The 12,595-nt window shown below is 42.9% G+C and overlaps 1 protein-coding gene across 1 annotated transcript in view; it reads left to right on the plus strand.

Annotated features, from left to right (window-relative positions):
• Positions 1-12,595, plus strand: part of LOC145362480 (inter-alpha-trypsin inhibitor heavy chain H3-like) — a 92,447-nt gene that overhangs the window by 27,662 nt on the left and 52,190 nt on the right. Inside the window, exons 14-16 of the mRNA XM_080218495.1 lie at positions 2,256-2,395; positions 2,726-2,883; positions 7,711-7,764. Coding sequence (XP_080074621.1) covers positions 2,256-2,395; positions 2,726-2,883; positions 7,711-7,764 — 352 coding nt within the window. The remainder of the gene's footprint in view (positions 1-2,255; positions 2,396-2,725; positions 2,884-7,710; positions 7,765-12,595) is intronic.

The raw sequence follows: 12,595 nt of genomic DNA on the forward strand, positions 1-12,595 counted from the left end.
TTTACTAATCTTGCCATCTTCAAAGGTTTGGGTACACACACTCCTTGATCTCTCTATTACTGCATTTGCCTTAAATTGCGTGCATAGTGAGGTTTATTTGAGAGTCCAGACTCCCATTGTTTGTAGAAGCAAGTGCATATGTTAAAATTGTGGCTTGACTTTTTCTTTTAGGTCTATTTTGCCAAAGGTTCAATGTTTATTTACATAAGATAAAGAGGCGCCAAATGCTTGAAGATATTACTTAAAGGTCTGATTTATTGACACTTTAATTGGATTGTAGTATCAGCAGTATTTTAAGGAAAATTGGAAGTGGTCGCTTTTAAGTTTTTCCACACATCATTACTATATACCTCATTGGTTCATACAGGGTAAATGGACATGTAAGTGCTAAGAGTTGGCATGGAGGGTATGAAACCTGTGCCTCCAGACGATTAGCCTGGAGCTCTGGATTATTAGGGCAGTAACATTACCACCACACCACCTACTTTGGTTCAGTACTCTATATCCCTATGCATAAAGTCTAGGATCTTACATGCTTTTGTTACAACTTTATCAATTTGCGGATGTACTTCTAAAAATCTTTTCTCTCAGCTCTTCAGCTCTTTTTAAAATGTTATAATTTAATATCGGTATCCTTCACTTACAAATTCCAGAATCTTGAATTTCTCTATGTTAAGCTTGGCCCGTCATTTATCTGCCCATTCGACTGAGCAAGTTGTGTCCTCCAGAAGGCAGTGAGGATAATTTGAACTCACGACGATGCAGTGAAATGGAAATATTGGACCATCTCTTTTTTTTTCTACAATTTTCCTGATTTTTCCTTGAATTGCTCTCACATACTCCTTGTTAACATTTCCCATACTCTCTATTTTTATGTTGATGGCCAGTTTTTAATTTTGTGTCATTAAAATCAAAGTTTGGGAAAAGGGAGAGGAAACAATCTTACCAAAAGATTCAAAGTGAAAATGGGAGAGATTTAGACCTTTTTTTTGGCAAGAGAAAAATTCAAATCTTGTCAACCTTAGAGAAAGAAAATGAGGCAAAGTGTGATTCTCGCCAGAATGGGGAGTGAATGGAATCTGTAATTGCTGGGAAGCTGGCTGATGACTGGTAGAGGGCACTATTGCACATGCACCTGATCTCCCTAATGCTCTCCCTGTGCATTGCTCAGCTGAAGTTCTTGATGGAAGCTTTATCATAATGAAAGCATTTGAACATACGTCTTTTAGATGTTTTAGATCTCTCATATTGCTTTGTTTATTTTTGCAGTAACATAATAAGAACATAAGAAATAGGAACAGGAGTGGGCCATCTAGCCCTTCGAGCCTGCCCCGCCATTCAATAAGATCATGGCTGATCTGTCGTGGCTCAATTCCACATTCCCGCCCTTTCCCCATAACCCTTAATCCCCTCGCTTACAACGTAGCTTAATGTTGTTATGTAGGTAACCACAGCAGCCAAATTGCACACAACAAGGTCCCAAAACCAACAATGGGATCCCTGAACGGTTAACATAGAATCATAGAACCCTACAGTCCAGAAAGAGGCCCTTCGACCCATCGAGTCTGCATCGACCACTAATTCCACCCAGGCCCTACCCCCATATCCCTACATATTTTACCCACTAATCCCTCTAACCGAAGCATCCCAAGACACAAAGGGACAATTTTTTAGCACGGCCAGTCAACCTAACCCGCACATCTTTGGACTGTGGGAGGAAACCTGAGCACCCGGAGGAAACCCACACAGACACGAGGAGAATGTGCAATATCCATGTTCCAATGAAGTTGGCTGAGGGATAAATGTTGACCAGAAAAAGTTGTAAATTTCAAATCAACACTAAATTATTATTATATTGCAAAAATCCTGTCCTTTTCTTTGTTGTTTGGATAGATGAAATAGCTCACATAATTTGTGCCTAATATATAAAAATGAAAGGATTATTTGCCCCTCTCTTGTGGCTTATTTTCCAGTGGTGGAGGCAGTCCACCATTGGCCGGTCGTGGAATCTTCCAGTCCAGTCGACGACTACAGCTTTGCGTGCCTTGCACCCTCCAACAACACTGGGGAACATGCCATGGTGGGGGTGGAGGGGGTGGGGAGAGGTGGGGAGTTGGCATCATGGGAGGGATGGAAAGATCCCACCAGTGGGAAGAGCTGGAAAATTTTGGCCTTTATCTGTAATAACATAATTGATTGCAAAGAAGATCTGATGGAACAAAGGACAAAATGTAATGGGCTTCATTCTTCCACAGGCCAATGAAAACTTAATTCTACAAACTGATGTGAAGGTATCAGAAGCTGAAAACATCACTCGGCAGCAGCTATACATTTTTGGTGATTTCACTGAGCGGCTGTGGGCTTATTTGACCATTCAACAGCTCTTAGAGAAGCGGTAAAGTAGCAGTTTTCTGGCTGTGAGCTTGAAATATAATTGCTGTACAAACAGTGACTGGTAGACTTACATATATGGTTCATCAGCAGCTGAAAGACAGGTTAATATTTTGGTTTTTATCCCCTCAGTGGCACAGTGGTTAGCACTGTTGCCTCACAGTGCCAGGGATCCTGGTTTGATTCAAGGCTTGGGTCATCTTTATGTGGACAAAAGTTGTATGAACCATTAAAAATGATTGCAGGAACAATTGGTTAAATGGCAAAACAAGTGTCATCTGCACTGGATGATAAATATGTTAGAAAATTAATTGTTACTAATTGTTGTATTCAGGATCTCTGCAGAAACTAATGAAAAGAAAAACTTAACAAATCGAATCCTGGAGCTTTCACTCAAATACAGCTTTGTAACTCCTTTAACATCAATGGTCGTCACAAAACCAGAGGAGAACAACAATGACACCTTTGTGGCTAACAAACCATCAGAAGACGGTAATGTTTGAATAAAACTACATTTTGCAATTGTATATCTTCAATACATAGAACGCCTACACTGCAGAAGGAGGCCACACGGCCCATTGAGTCTGCACTAAATCCTTCAAAGAGCATTTTACCAAGCCCTATCTCCATAATCCTACATATTTACCGCTGTGATCTGTACATCATGGGACACTAAGAGACTATTTATCATAGAATCCTTACAGTGCAGAAGGAGGCCATTCGGCCCATCAAGTGTGAACAAACAATAATCTCACCCAGGCCCTATCTCCGTAACCCCACTTATCTACGCTGTTAATCCCCCTGACACTAAGGCCTGATTTTACCATCATGTTGCACCCATTTTCGGGCACGAAAACTTGGTAAAGTCGGGCATGAAGTGACTAGCATGATCCGCACCCACCTCCGTGCCAGTTGTCCCTTGAACAAGGCCCAAAAATGGCCACCATTGAGCCTTGGTAACAACCTAATTTAACAATAACAAATGAATTAATTCAAAGTTTTACAGTTGAACAATACTTAAACATGACAAGACACAACTCTTAACTACTAACATAGAACATAGAAAACCACAGCACAAACAGGCCCTTCGGCCCACAAGTTGCACTGATCATATCCCTACCTACCACGCCTATCTATAACCCTCAATCCCATTAAATCCCATGTACTTACCCACAAGTCTCTTAACAGACCCCAACGAGTTCCCCTCCACCATCACCAACCGCAGCCGATTCCACTCACCCACCACCCTCTGAGTGAAAAACTTACCTCTGACATCTCCTCTGTAATTACTCCCCAGCACCTTAAACCTGTGTCCTCTCGTCACAACCATTTCAGCCCTGGGAAATAGCCTCTGAGAATCCACCCAATCTATACCTCTCAACGTCTTATAAACCTCTATCAGGTCACCTGTCATCCTTCGTCTCTCCAGGGAGAAAAGACCTAGCTCCCTCAACCTATCCTCATGAGGCATGCCACCCAATCCAGGCAACATCCTTGTAAATCTCCTCTGCACCCTTTCAATATCTTCCACATCTTTCTTGTAATGAGGTGACCAGAACTGCACACAGTACTCCAGGTGGGGTCTGACTGTTGTTCGTTCATCCATCGTCATCGATGAGGACTTCAACACCATTAGTCATTTTGAGGCTGGTTGTGATGTGTCCGAAGATGACTGATCAGGCCAATTTGGGCATGGAATGTCCTGGCAGATATTAGACAGACTTGTGTAGACGCTGTAGTTGTTGTGCTGGTGGCTGTGGACTTGTGCAGCTCGTGCTTAAGTTGTGCTTCAGCAATACGCCTTGCTTCGTGAGCTTGACAGCCTTTGTGGATGAGGCAGCGCCAGGTAGGGCGGTTTTATGCCAGCGTTTCCCAGGTGGTCGTGTCAATGTCAAGCGACTTCAGGGAGGCTTTGAGTGTGTCTTTGAAATGTTTCTTCTGCCCTCCATGCGACATTTTCCGGCAGAGAGTTCCCCAAAAAGGAGCTGCTTGGGTATGCGCTTGTCTGACATAGATGACATGATCTGCCCACCAGGTCTGGGCTCTCATCAGCAGTGTGTGGACTGATGGTAGACTTGCTCTAGAGAGAACTTCAGTGTCTGGTACCTTGTCTTGCCATCGGATGCGTTATATTCTGTGAAGACAAGTCATGTGGAAATGATTGAGCTGTCTTGCATGCCTTTGATACATAGTCCACATTTCACAGGCATACAGGAGGGTAGTGAGCACCACGGCGCTGTAGGCCTTCAGTTTTGTTGCTGGGCTGATTCCTCGACATTCCCATACAGTAGAGCGCAGTCTACCAAAAGCAGAACTCGCCTTTGCTATTCTGCAGTTAACTTCTGCATCAATAGTCACTGCTTGGAAGAGGGTGCTGCCAAGATAAGTGAACTGGTCCACTGCCTGTTGTTTCTTCCCTTTGATTGTGATTATGGGTTCTGTGTACGGTGCATGAGGAACAGGCTGGTGCATGACTTCGGTCTTTTTAATGTTGAGGTGAGTCCAAAGTCGTCACAACCTGTGGAAAATTTGTCCATACTGATTTGCATCTCTGGCTCTGAGCCAGCATACAGGGCACAGTCATCGGCAAAGAGGAAATCTCTCAGAACAGTCTCCTTTACTTTGGTGATAGCTTGAAGTCTCCTCAGGTTGAAAAGCTTCCCATCCACTCTGTACTTGAGGCTGATTCCAGCAACACTGTCCTGGAAGGCATCATTCAGCATGGCAGTAAACATAATGCAGAACAGTGCACACAGCCCTGTTTGATGCCATTGGTGACTGGGAATGCCTCAGAGGATTCTCCGCCATCCAGTACTCTGGCCATCATGGAACTGGCATACCAATTGAATGAATTTGGGGGGGGGGGCAGCCGAACTTTAACATGATCCTCCACAAGTCTTGTCTGACTAGGGTCTTATAAAGCAGCAGCATTATCTCCTGACTTCTAAACTCAATCCTTCGATTAATGAAAGATAGTGCACCATACATCTTCTTGACCACATCCTCCACCTGCGAGGCCAACTTAAGAGTCCTATGGACCTGGACCCCAAGGTCCTTCTGATCCTCTACACTGCTAAGAGTAACCTTTCACTATGAATTCCAATCAAGCAATATTTCTTTCATAGACTCAACTCTCTTTAAAATTAGTTAGCAAAACATTTGCTTATACTTAGGCTACCAGGCTTGGAGCTTTCAGAAAGCCTTTAAGAAGAAAGAGACAGAGAGATATTGTTTTCTTCTGGCAGCCAGGCAGCAACTGCTTGTGTTATAAAATGAAACTGGGCTTTCCTGCAAAAGACTCTCCTCAGATTAATTACATGACCCTGTTCCAGTCAATCAACCTAATCAAAAACCATACTATTCTGCATACCTCATCTAAAATCCTAAGAGAATCTAAATAAACAAAAGGTCCATGAACTCTAGATAGTAACATATTCCTAGCTAAAGTCAGTTATTAGCCTGCATTCTTCACATCTGTGACAATTTTATCAGCTAAATCCACTCTAGACACAAAACACTGCTTCTTAAAGCAGTCTACAGAAGCATGAAATATATCAAAATAGCACAGTATTGTCACACTAACAATATACTATAGCTACATGTTAGGCACAATTATAAAAAATAATTTTATAACCAGATGTATGCTTTCCTTTCTTTTTCAGAAAATGACTCAGTAGCACCAAAAGTTCAAGTACCAGCAAGATTTCGACCAAGTAAACCTTTTGAAAATAATCTTAGGAGGGGATTTCCTGCTCCCATTTTTGGCAGGTAGAAATGGTGGAAAGGATGAAGGATTGACTGGGAATCCCAAAACAAGTTTTAGTTGGTGGGATTCCCCACTCAATTGTCTCACCCCCTGCCAGTGGTGTAACAGGTATCCGAAAGTTAAATATCAGGATCCCCCTTTACATCTGTTTGAAGACACAGATCAATCACTTACACCTATAAGACCCCCACAATGGACTGTCCATTCATGTCGGCATGAAGGCTAACATGAACTACGACAGATCCCCCACAATGTACACCTGGTGAACAGAATTTGCTGGGGGGCACAGCTGAATACAACCCCCGGGGGTGGAGTCACGCTCAGGCAGTACCCTGGCATGCCCGGGCACCGCCCTCTGGCAGTTCAAGGGCAGTTTTGAGGGAAGTTCTGTGTGGGATGTTCTTCTGTGTCCATGTTAGGGGGAAGTAGTATTTGTGTCCATTGCGGGGGTGGGGGTGGTGGGGGGGTGGGGTGGGGTGGGGGGGGTTGGGGGAGGAGGTGGCGGTGGGATTCTGTGGTGGGGAGGATTCCATTTTGTGGTGGAAGGGCTCTCTGGTGGGGGGTAGGGGAGGATCCTGTGGTGGGGGTGCAGAGAGGTCATTTAATCTATTTTTATCTGTTTTACATTGGGACACCCGTTAGAAGGGCAGTCTGATCTTTCAGGAGCAAAGTTTGCTATCATATCAGGCCCAGTGTGACACCCACTGTTATAATGTAACCAGTGGTAACATGCTGTAAGTGCCCGGGGTGTGGTCCCAAGTGTTGAAGTAATAATGTTTCTTTATGAAACTTTTTCTTTAATTTACTTTCTGAGGTTAGCTCTTTTATTTCTTGCAACTGAAGTATCCCTACTGCCAGATAAAAACCCACGTCCTTAATCTTTTTTGACTGGGTGGGTTGGGGGGGTGGGGAGTGGGGATGAGTGTTTGGGATTGTCGAGAGGGAAAGCAGGAGATCGTGGTGGGCCGGGAAGAGGGTATATTGGAGCTGGCCCAGAGAGATGTGGGAGGCCAGCAACCGGGGGGTGGGGAGGAGTCAAAGAGGAGCAGTGATGGCGGGGTTGCAGGGCTGGCCAGCAATTGAGAACTTAGAATTTTTTGGGGAGAATTGCAGCCATTACCCTTTTTTGTCCCAGACAGATGTAACAATTTGATATGTGAAGCCCTTGAAATAAGAGGTAACCTAAAAAACGGATGAATCAACTTGCTCAAAACCTTGACACACTTAATTAAATGCAGCTGATAATTACATTTTGAATCCATTAAATAGGTTTACACATTACATATTTCTTGTACATACAAGAAATAGATACAACATTCTGTAGATACAAAGATGTGTGGGTTAAGTTGATTGGCCATGCTAAATTGCCCCTTAGTGTCAGGGAGACTAGTAGGGTAAATACATGGGGTTATGGGGATAGGACCTGGGTGGGATTGTTGTTGGTACAGACTCAATGGGCTGAACAGCTTTCTTCTGCATTGTAGGGATTGCATGATACATGCTAGATACTGAATAGTAATATAAATAGATGCGCGTTTTCAATTCTTTTTCAGAATTATCTCATAACACACGTTTTCATTTTCGGAGTCGTGGGAGAGGTGGAATCCGTAAGTTTTTTAAATCAATTTTAATCTTGAAGTGTTTCTTTTTTTTATTCATTTATAGGATGTGGGCATTGCTGGCTATGCCAGCATTTATTGTGCTTCCCACGTTGCCTTTTAGAAAGTGGTAGTGAGTTGCCTTCTTGAACTGCTGCAGTCACTGTGGTAAAAGTCCACCCACAGTGCTGTTAGGGAGGAAATTCCAGGTTTTTGACTCAGTGACGGTGAAGGAACAATGATATTTTTTTGAAAAAGAATGGTCAGTGACTTGGAGAGGAGTCTCCAGGTGGTGGTGTTTGCAGGTGTCTACTCTTCTCCTTCCAGATTCTAGTGGTTATGGGTTTGGAAGGTGCTGCCGAAGATCCTTGGTGAGTTCCTGCAGTGCATCTTGTAGATGGTACTGCCACTGGACGTCAGTGTTGTAGGGATTGAATCTTTGTGGAAGAGGTAGGCTGCTTTGTCCTGGATGGTATATCAAGCTTCTTAAGTATTGTTGGAGCTGCACAACTTCAGGCAAATGGAGATTATTCCGTCGCACACCTGACTTGTGCCTTCTAAATGGTAGACAGGCTTTGGAGAATCAGGAGGTGGATTACTCACTGCGGATTCCAAGCCTTTCATCTGTTCTGGTAGTCACGGTATTTATATAGTCGGTGATAACCTCCAGGATGTTGAAAGTGTGAGATTCATAATTTGGTAATGCCATTGAATGTCTAGAGTGATGGTTAGATCCTCTCTTGTTGGAGATGGTCATTGTCTGTCACTTGTGTGGTGCGAATGTTACTTGCCACTTGTTAGCCCAAGCATGAATATTGTCCAGGTTTGAAGTATTTTGGCATCTGAGGTGTCATGAACGGTACTGAACATTGTGCAGTCATTGGCGAACGTTCCAATTTCTGACCTTTTGATGGAAGGAAAGTCTTTCATGAAGTACTGAAGATGGTTGGGCTGAGGACGGTACCCTAAGGAACTCCTGTAGTAATATCTTGGAGCTGCGATGATTGACCTCCAATCACTACAACTGTCTTCCTTTGTGCCAGGTATGACTCCAACCAGTGGAAGGATTGCCCCTGATTCCCATTTGACTCCAGTTTTGCCAGGGCCCCTTGATGCCATACTCGATCAATTGCTGCCTTGATGTCAAGGACAGTCATTCTCCCCTCACCTCTGACATTCAGCTCTTTTGTCCATGTTTGAACCAAGGCTGCAATGGGATTAGGAGCTGAGTGACCCTGGTGGAACCCAAACTGAATATCCATGAATAGGTTATTGCTGAGCAAGTGCCACTTGATAGCACTGTTAATGACCCCTTCCATCACTTTACTGATGATCAAGAACAGACTGGCAGGACAGTAATTGGCCGGGTGGATTTGTCCTGTTTCAGGATTGTCATGTACAGGACATACTTTGGCAATTGTCCACATTGTCGGGTAAATGCCAATATTTTTAGTTGTACTCGTTGGCTAGGGACATAGCAAGTTCTGGAGCACAATTCTTCAGTCCTATTGCTGGAATATTGTTAAGCCCCTTAGCCTTTGCAGCATCCAGCTGACATTCTGGTGTCCTCTATAATAAGCTGAGATGAATTATCCATTTGGCTGAAGATTTTTGCGCATGTTCCAACCTTATCTTTTGCATTGATGTGCTGGGCTCCTCCACCTTTGAGGATGAGGACATTTATGGAACTTTTCTCCTCTAGTGAGTTGTTTAATTGTTCACCACCATTTATAGCTGCATGTGGCAGAACTGCAGATACTAGATCTGATCTGTTGGTTATTGAATTGCTTGGCTCTGTCTATTACCTGCTACTTATGTTGTTTGGCACACAAATAGTCCCGTGTTGTAGCTTCACCAGGTTGACAGCTCATTTTTAGATGTGCCTGGTGCTGCTCCTGGCATGCTCTCTTGCACTCTTCATTGTACCCTTGGCTTAATGGTAATGGTAGAGAGGGGAAAATGCCACTTACAAATTATGGTTGAATGCAGTTCTGCTGCTGATGGCCGATAGCGCCTCATGGATACCCATTCTGGAGTTGCTACATCTGTTCAAAGTCTATCCCATTTAGCATGGGTAATAGTGCCACACAACATGATGGAAGATATTCTCAATGTGAAGATAGGGCTTTATCTCCACAAGGACTGTGCAATGCTCTCTCCCACTGATATTGTCATGAACAGATGCACCTGCGACAGACAGATCAGTTCTCGTTAGTTCCCTCATCACCTGCTACAATCCCACTCTATCACTATGTCCTTTAGAACCCAACCAGCTCAGCCTGTGGTGCTATTACTGACTCACTTTTGGTGACGATCATTGAAGTTTGTTATCCAGAGTAGACTCTGTGCCCTTGCCATCCTCATTACTTCCTGCAAGTGGTGTTCAACATAGAGGAGTACTGATTCATCAGCTGAAGTGGGACAGTACATGGTAATCAGCAGGAGGTTTCTTTGCCCATGTTTGATCTGGTGCTATGAGATGTCATGGGGTCCAGAGTTGATGTTCAGGACTCCCAGAGCAAAATCCCTCCTGACAATATACCACTGCGCTACCACCTCTGCTGGGTCTGTCCTGCCGGTGGGAGAGGACACACCCAGGAATGGTGATGGCGGTATCTGGGACATTATGTAACTATGACAGTATTAGTCTGTTGCCTGATTGGTCTGTGAGAAAGCTGTCCCAATTTAGGCACAAACTCCAGATGTTAGTTGACAGGGCTGAATTTGCTGTTGTTGTTTCTAGTGTCGAGATCAATGCCAGATAGTCCAGCCAGTTTCATTTCTTTTGTTTCCTATTGTAGTGATTGATACATGTGAGTGGCCTAGGGCATGTAAGCATCAACCACATTTCTGTCACATGTAGGCCAGACCAGGTAAGGATGGCAGTTTTCTTCCTAAAGGAACTAGCGAACTAGTTGGGTTTTTAATAACAATTGACGTTGGTCTTCATTAAGCTTTAATTCCAGGTTTTTACTAAGTGTTTTTACTACGTGGGATTTGAACCCAGTCCCCTGAACAATAACATGGGTGTCTGGATTACGACCCCAGTAATGATGCCTTTTTGCTACTGCTTTCCCATTTCTGAGAGATGTGATAAGCTACTAAACAAATGAAAATTCAGGTGGAGTGGGACAATTATTGAAGGACACTGAAAGTTTTGACCTGCATGGTGGTGTTATGGTGGACCTCTGTGAAACTCAGGGATAAGTCAAAGTTGTTTATTCAAGCATGCAGGAGCTGTCTTGGAGATCACTAATAAAGTACTCTGCCAAATCACAAAACATTCACCTTACTGGTCATGTAACAGAACATTATTTAATTTCCAAGCTTGTCTACATACAAGTTTATATTAAACATTTCACCCGAGGAGAGCTTGTTATACCCTCCTAGCTAGATACTCTTTGTCTTCTCCTTATCCTATCCAGAGACAGTATATAATCTGATCTATCTTAACTGGTGTCCTTCTACCAATAAACAAAATTGGTTCCCATGGCCTTATTGGAGATTTCTATTGCTATTGATCTGAAGGGTAAGTAAAGTTCATTGGTTGTGTAAGCATTTAATGCACATGCGCTCTTTACTCTAAAAGAGGAGTATCAGCTTTAACCCCCTTTTAATAAATGTATTTTACTTCCCCTAACAGAGAGAAAAGATGATCCTCTGCTGAAGCAAACTTACCTTTCTGTTTGGCTTGGTGTTCCAATTGTCTGTTAATTATCTTTGATCTATCTTGACTTTGTTTGTTGCAGTAAAAAAGAGAAATATTGCCCTTCAATTAATTCCAATGGTCTTTTGGGAAAGTCATCTTGTTTCAAAACTTAACAATTACTACGGTAATCATAACAATATCCACTTATGCATTAAATTGCCACTTATGATTGCTTTATTTTGTCCCACACACATATATAACACTTAGAAGGCATAAAACCTTGAGTGCGATGCCCTTGAACCAAAAGTTAACACCAAACTGACCTATCAAATTGCTGAAGCTTCTTTCGGGACTTCTTCCAACTTACTGAATTATATACAGTTAATAAGAAATTTAGTGTGTGATGAATACTTCTATGTATCACATAACTCTTTAAAACTTTGTTCCAACAACATTCCATGAGTATATGCAAATAGATGTACATTTACAGGTACAGTCAAAAAGACCAAAATTGCTGGCAAATATTTTTCTGAGAGAGGCGACAAACTGCTATGCACGTGTAAGGGATATTTTGTCAAATACCAGTATGATAAAAAAAGTAAAGTTATGATATCAAGCTATGCCTAAAGGATTAGACGCTAAAATAAAAGCAAAATGCTGCAGATGCTAGAAATCTGAAATAAAAACAGAAAATGTTACAAAAGCCCCACTGAATAGGCAGCATCTGTAGAGAGAAAAGCAGATTTAGTATTTTCAATCCAATCTGACACATCTTCAGAACTGAAGAAAGATAGAAATGTGATGGGTTTTATACTGTAAAAGAAACAGTCAGGTGGGACGTGGGTATCCCTGGCTGGTCAGCATTTATTGCCCATCCCTAGTTGCCTTTGGAGGGCAGTTGGTCATTTGACGTGGCTCTGGAGTCATGTGTAGGCCAAAGTGGGTAAGAGCAGCAGATTCCCTTCCCTAAATTAGTGAACCAGATGGGTTTTCCCGACAATGGTTTCATGGTCATCAGTGGATTCTTAATTCCAGATTTTTTTTATATATTGAATTCAAATTCCACCATCTGCTGTGGCTGGATTCGAACCCCAGTTCCCAGAACATTTACTTGTTTAGTGATTGTACCACTAGACCATCACCTCCCCTCAGTTCAGGAATAGGTTACAGGAAAGGACAGACAAAATTACA

The sequence above is a fragment of the Carcharhinus amblyrhynchos genome, chromosome 3, assembly GCF_965287045.1.
Source record: "Carcharhinus amblyrhynchos chromosome 3, sCarAmb.v2.hapA, whole genome shotgun sequence".
Lineage (NCBI taxonomy): Eukaryota > Metazoa > Chordata > Chondrichthyes > Carcharhiniformes > Carcharhinidae > Carcharhinus > Carcharhinus amblyrhynchos.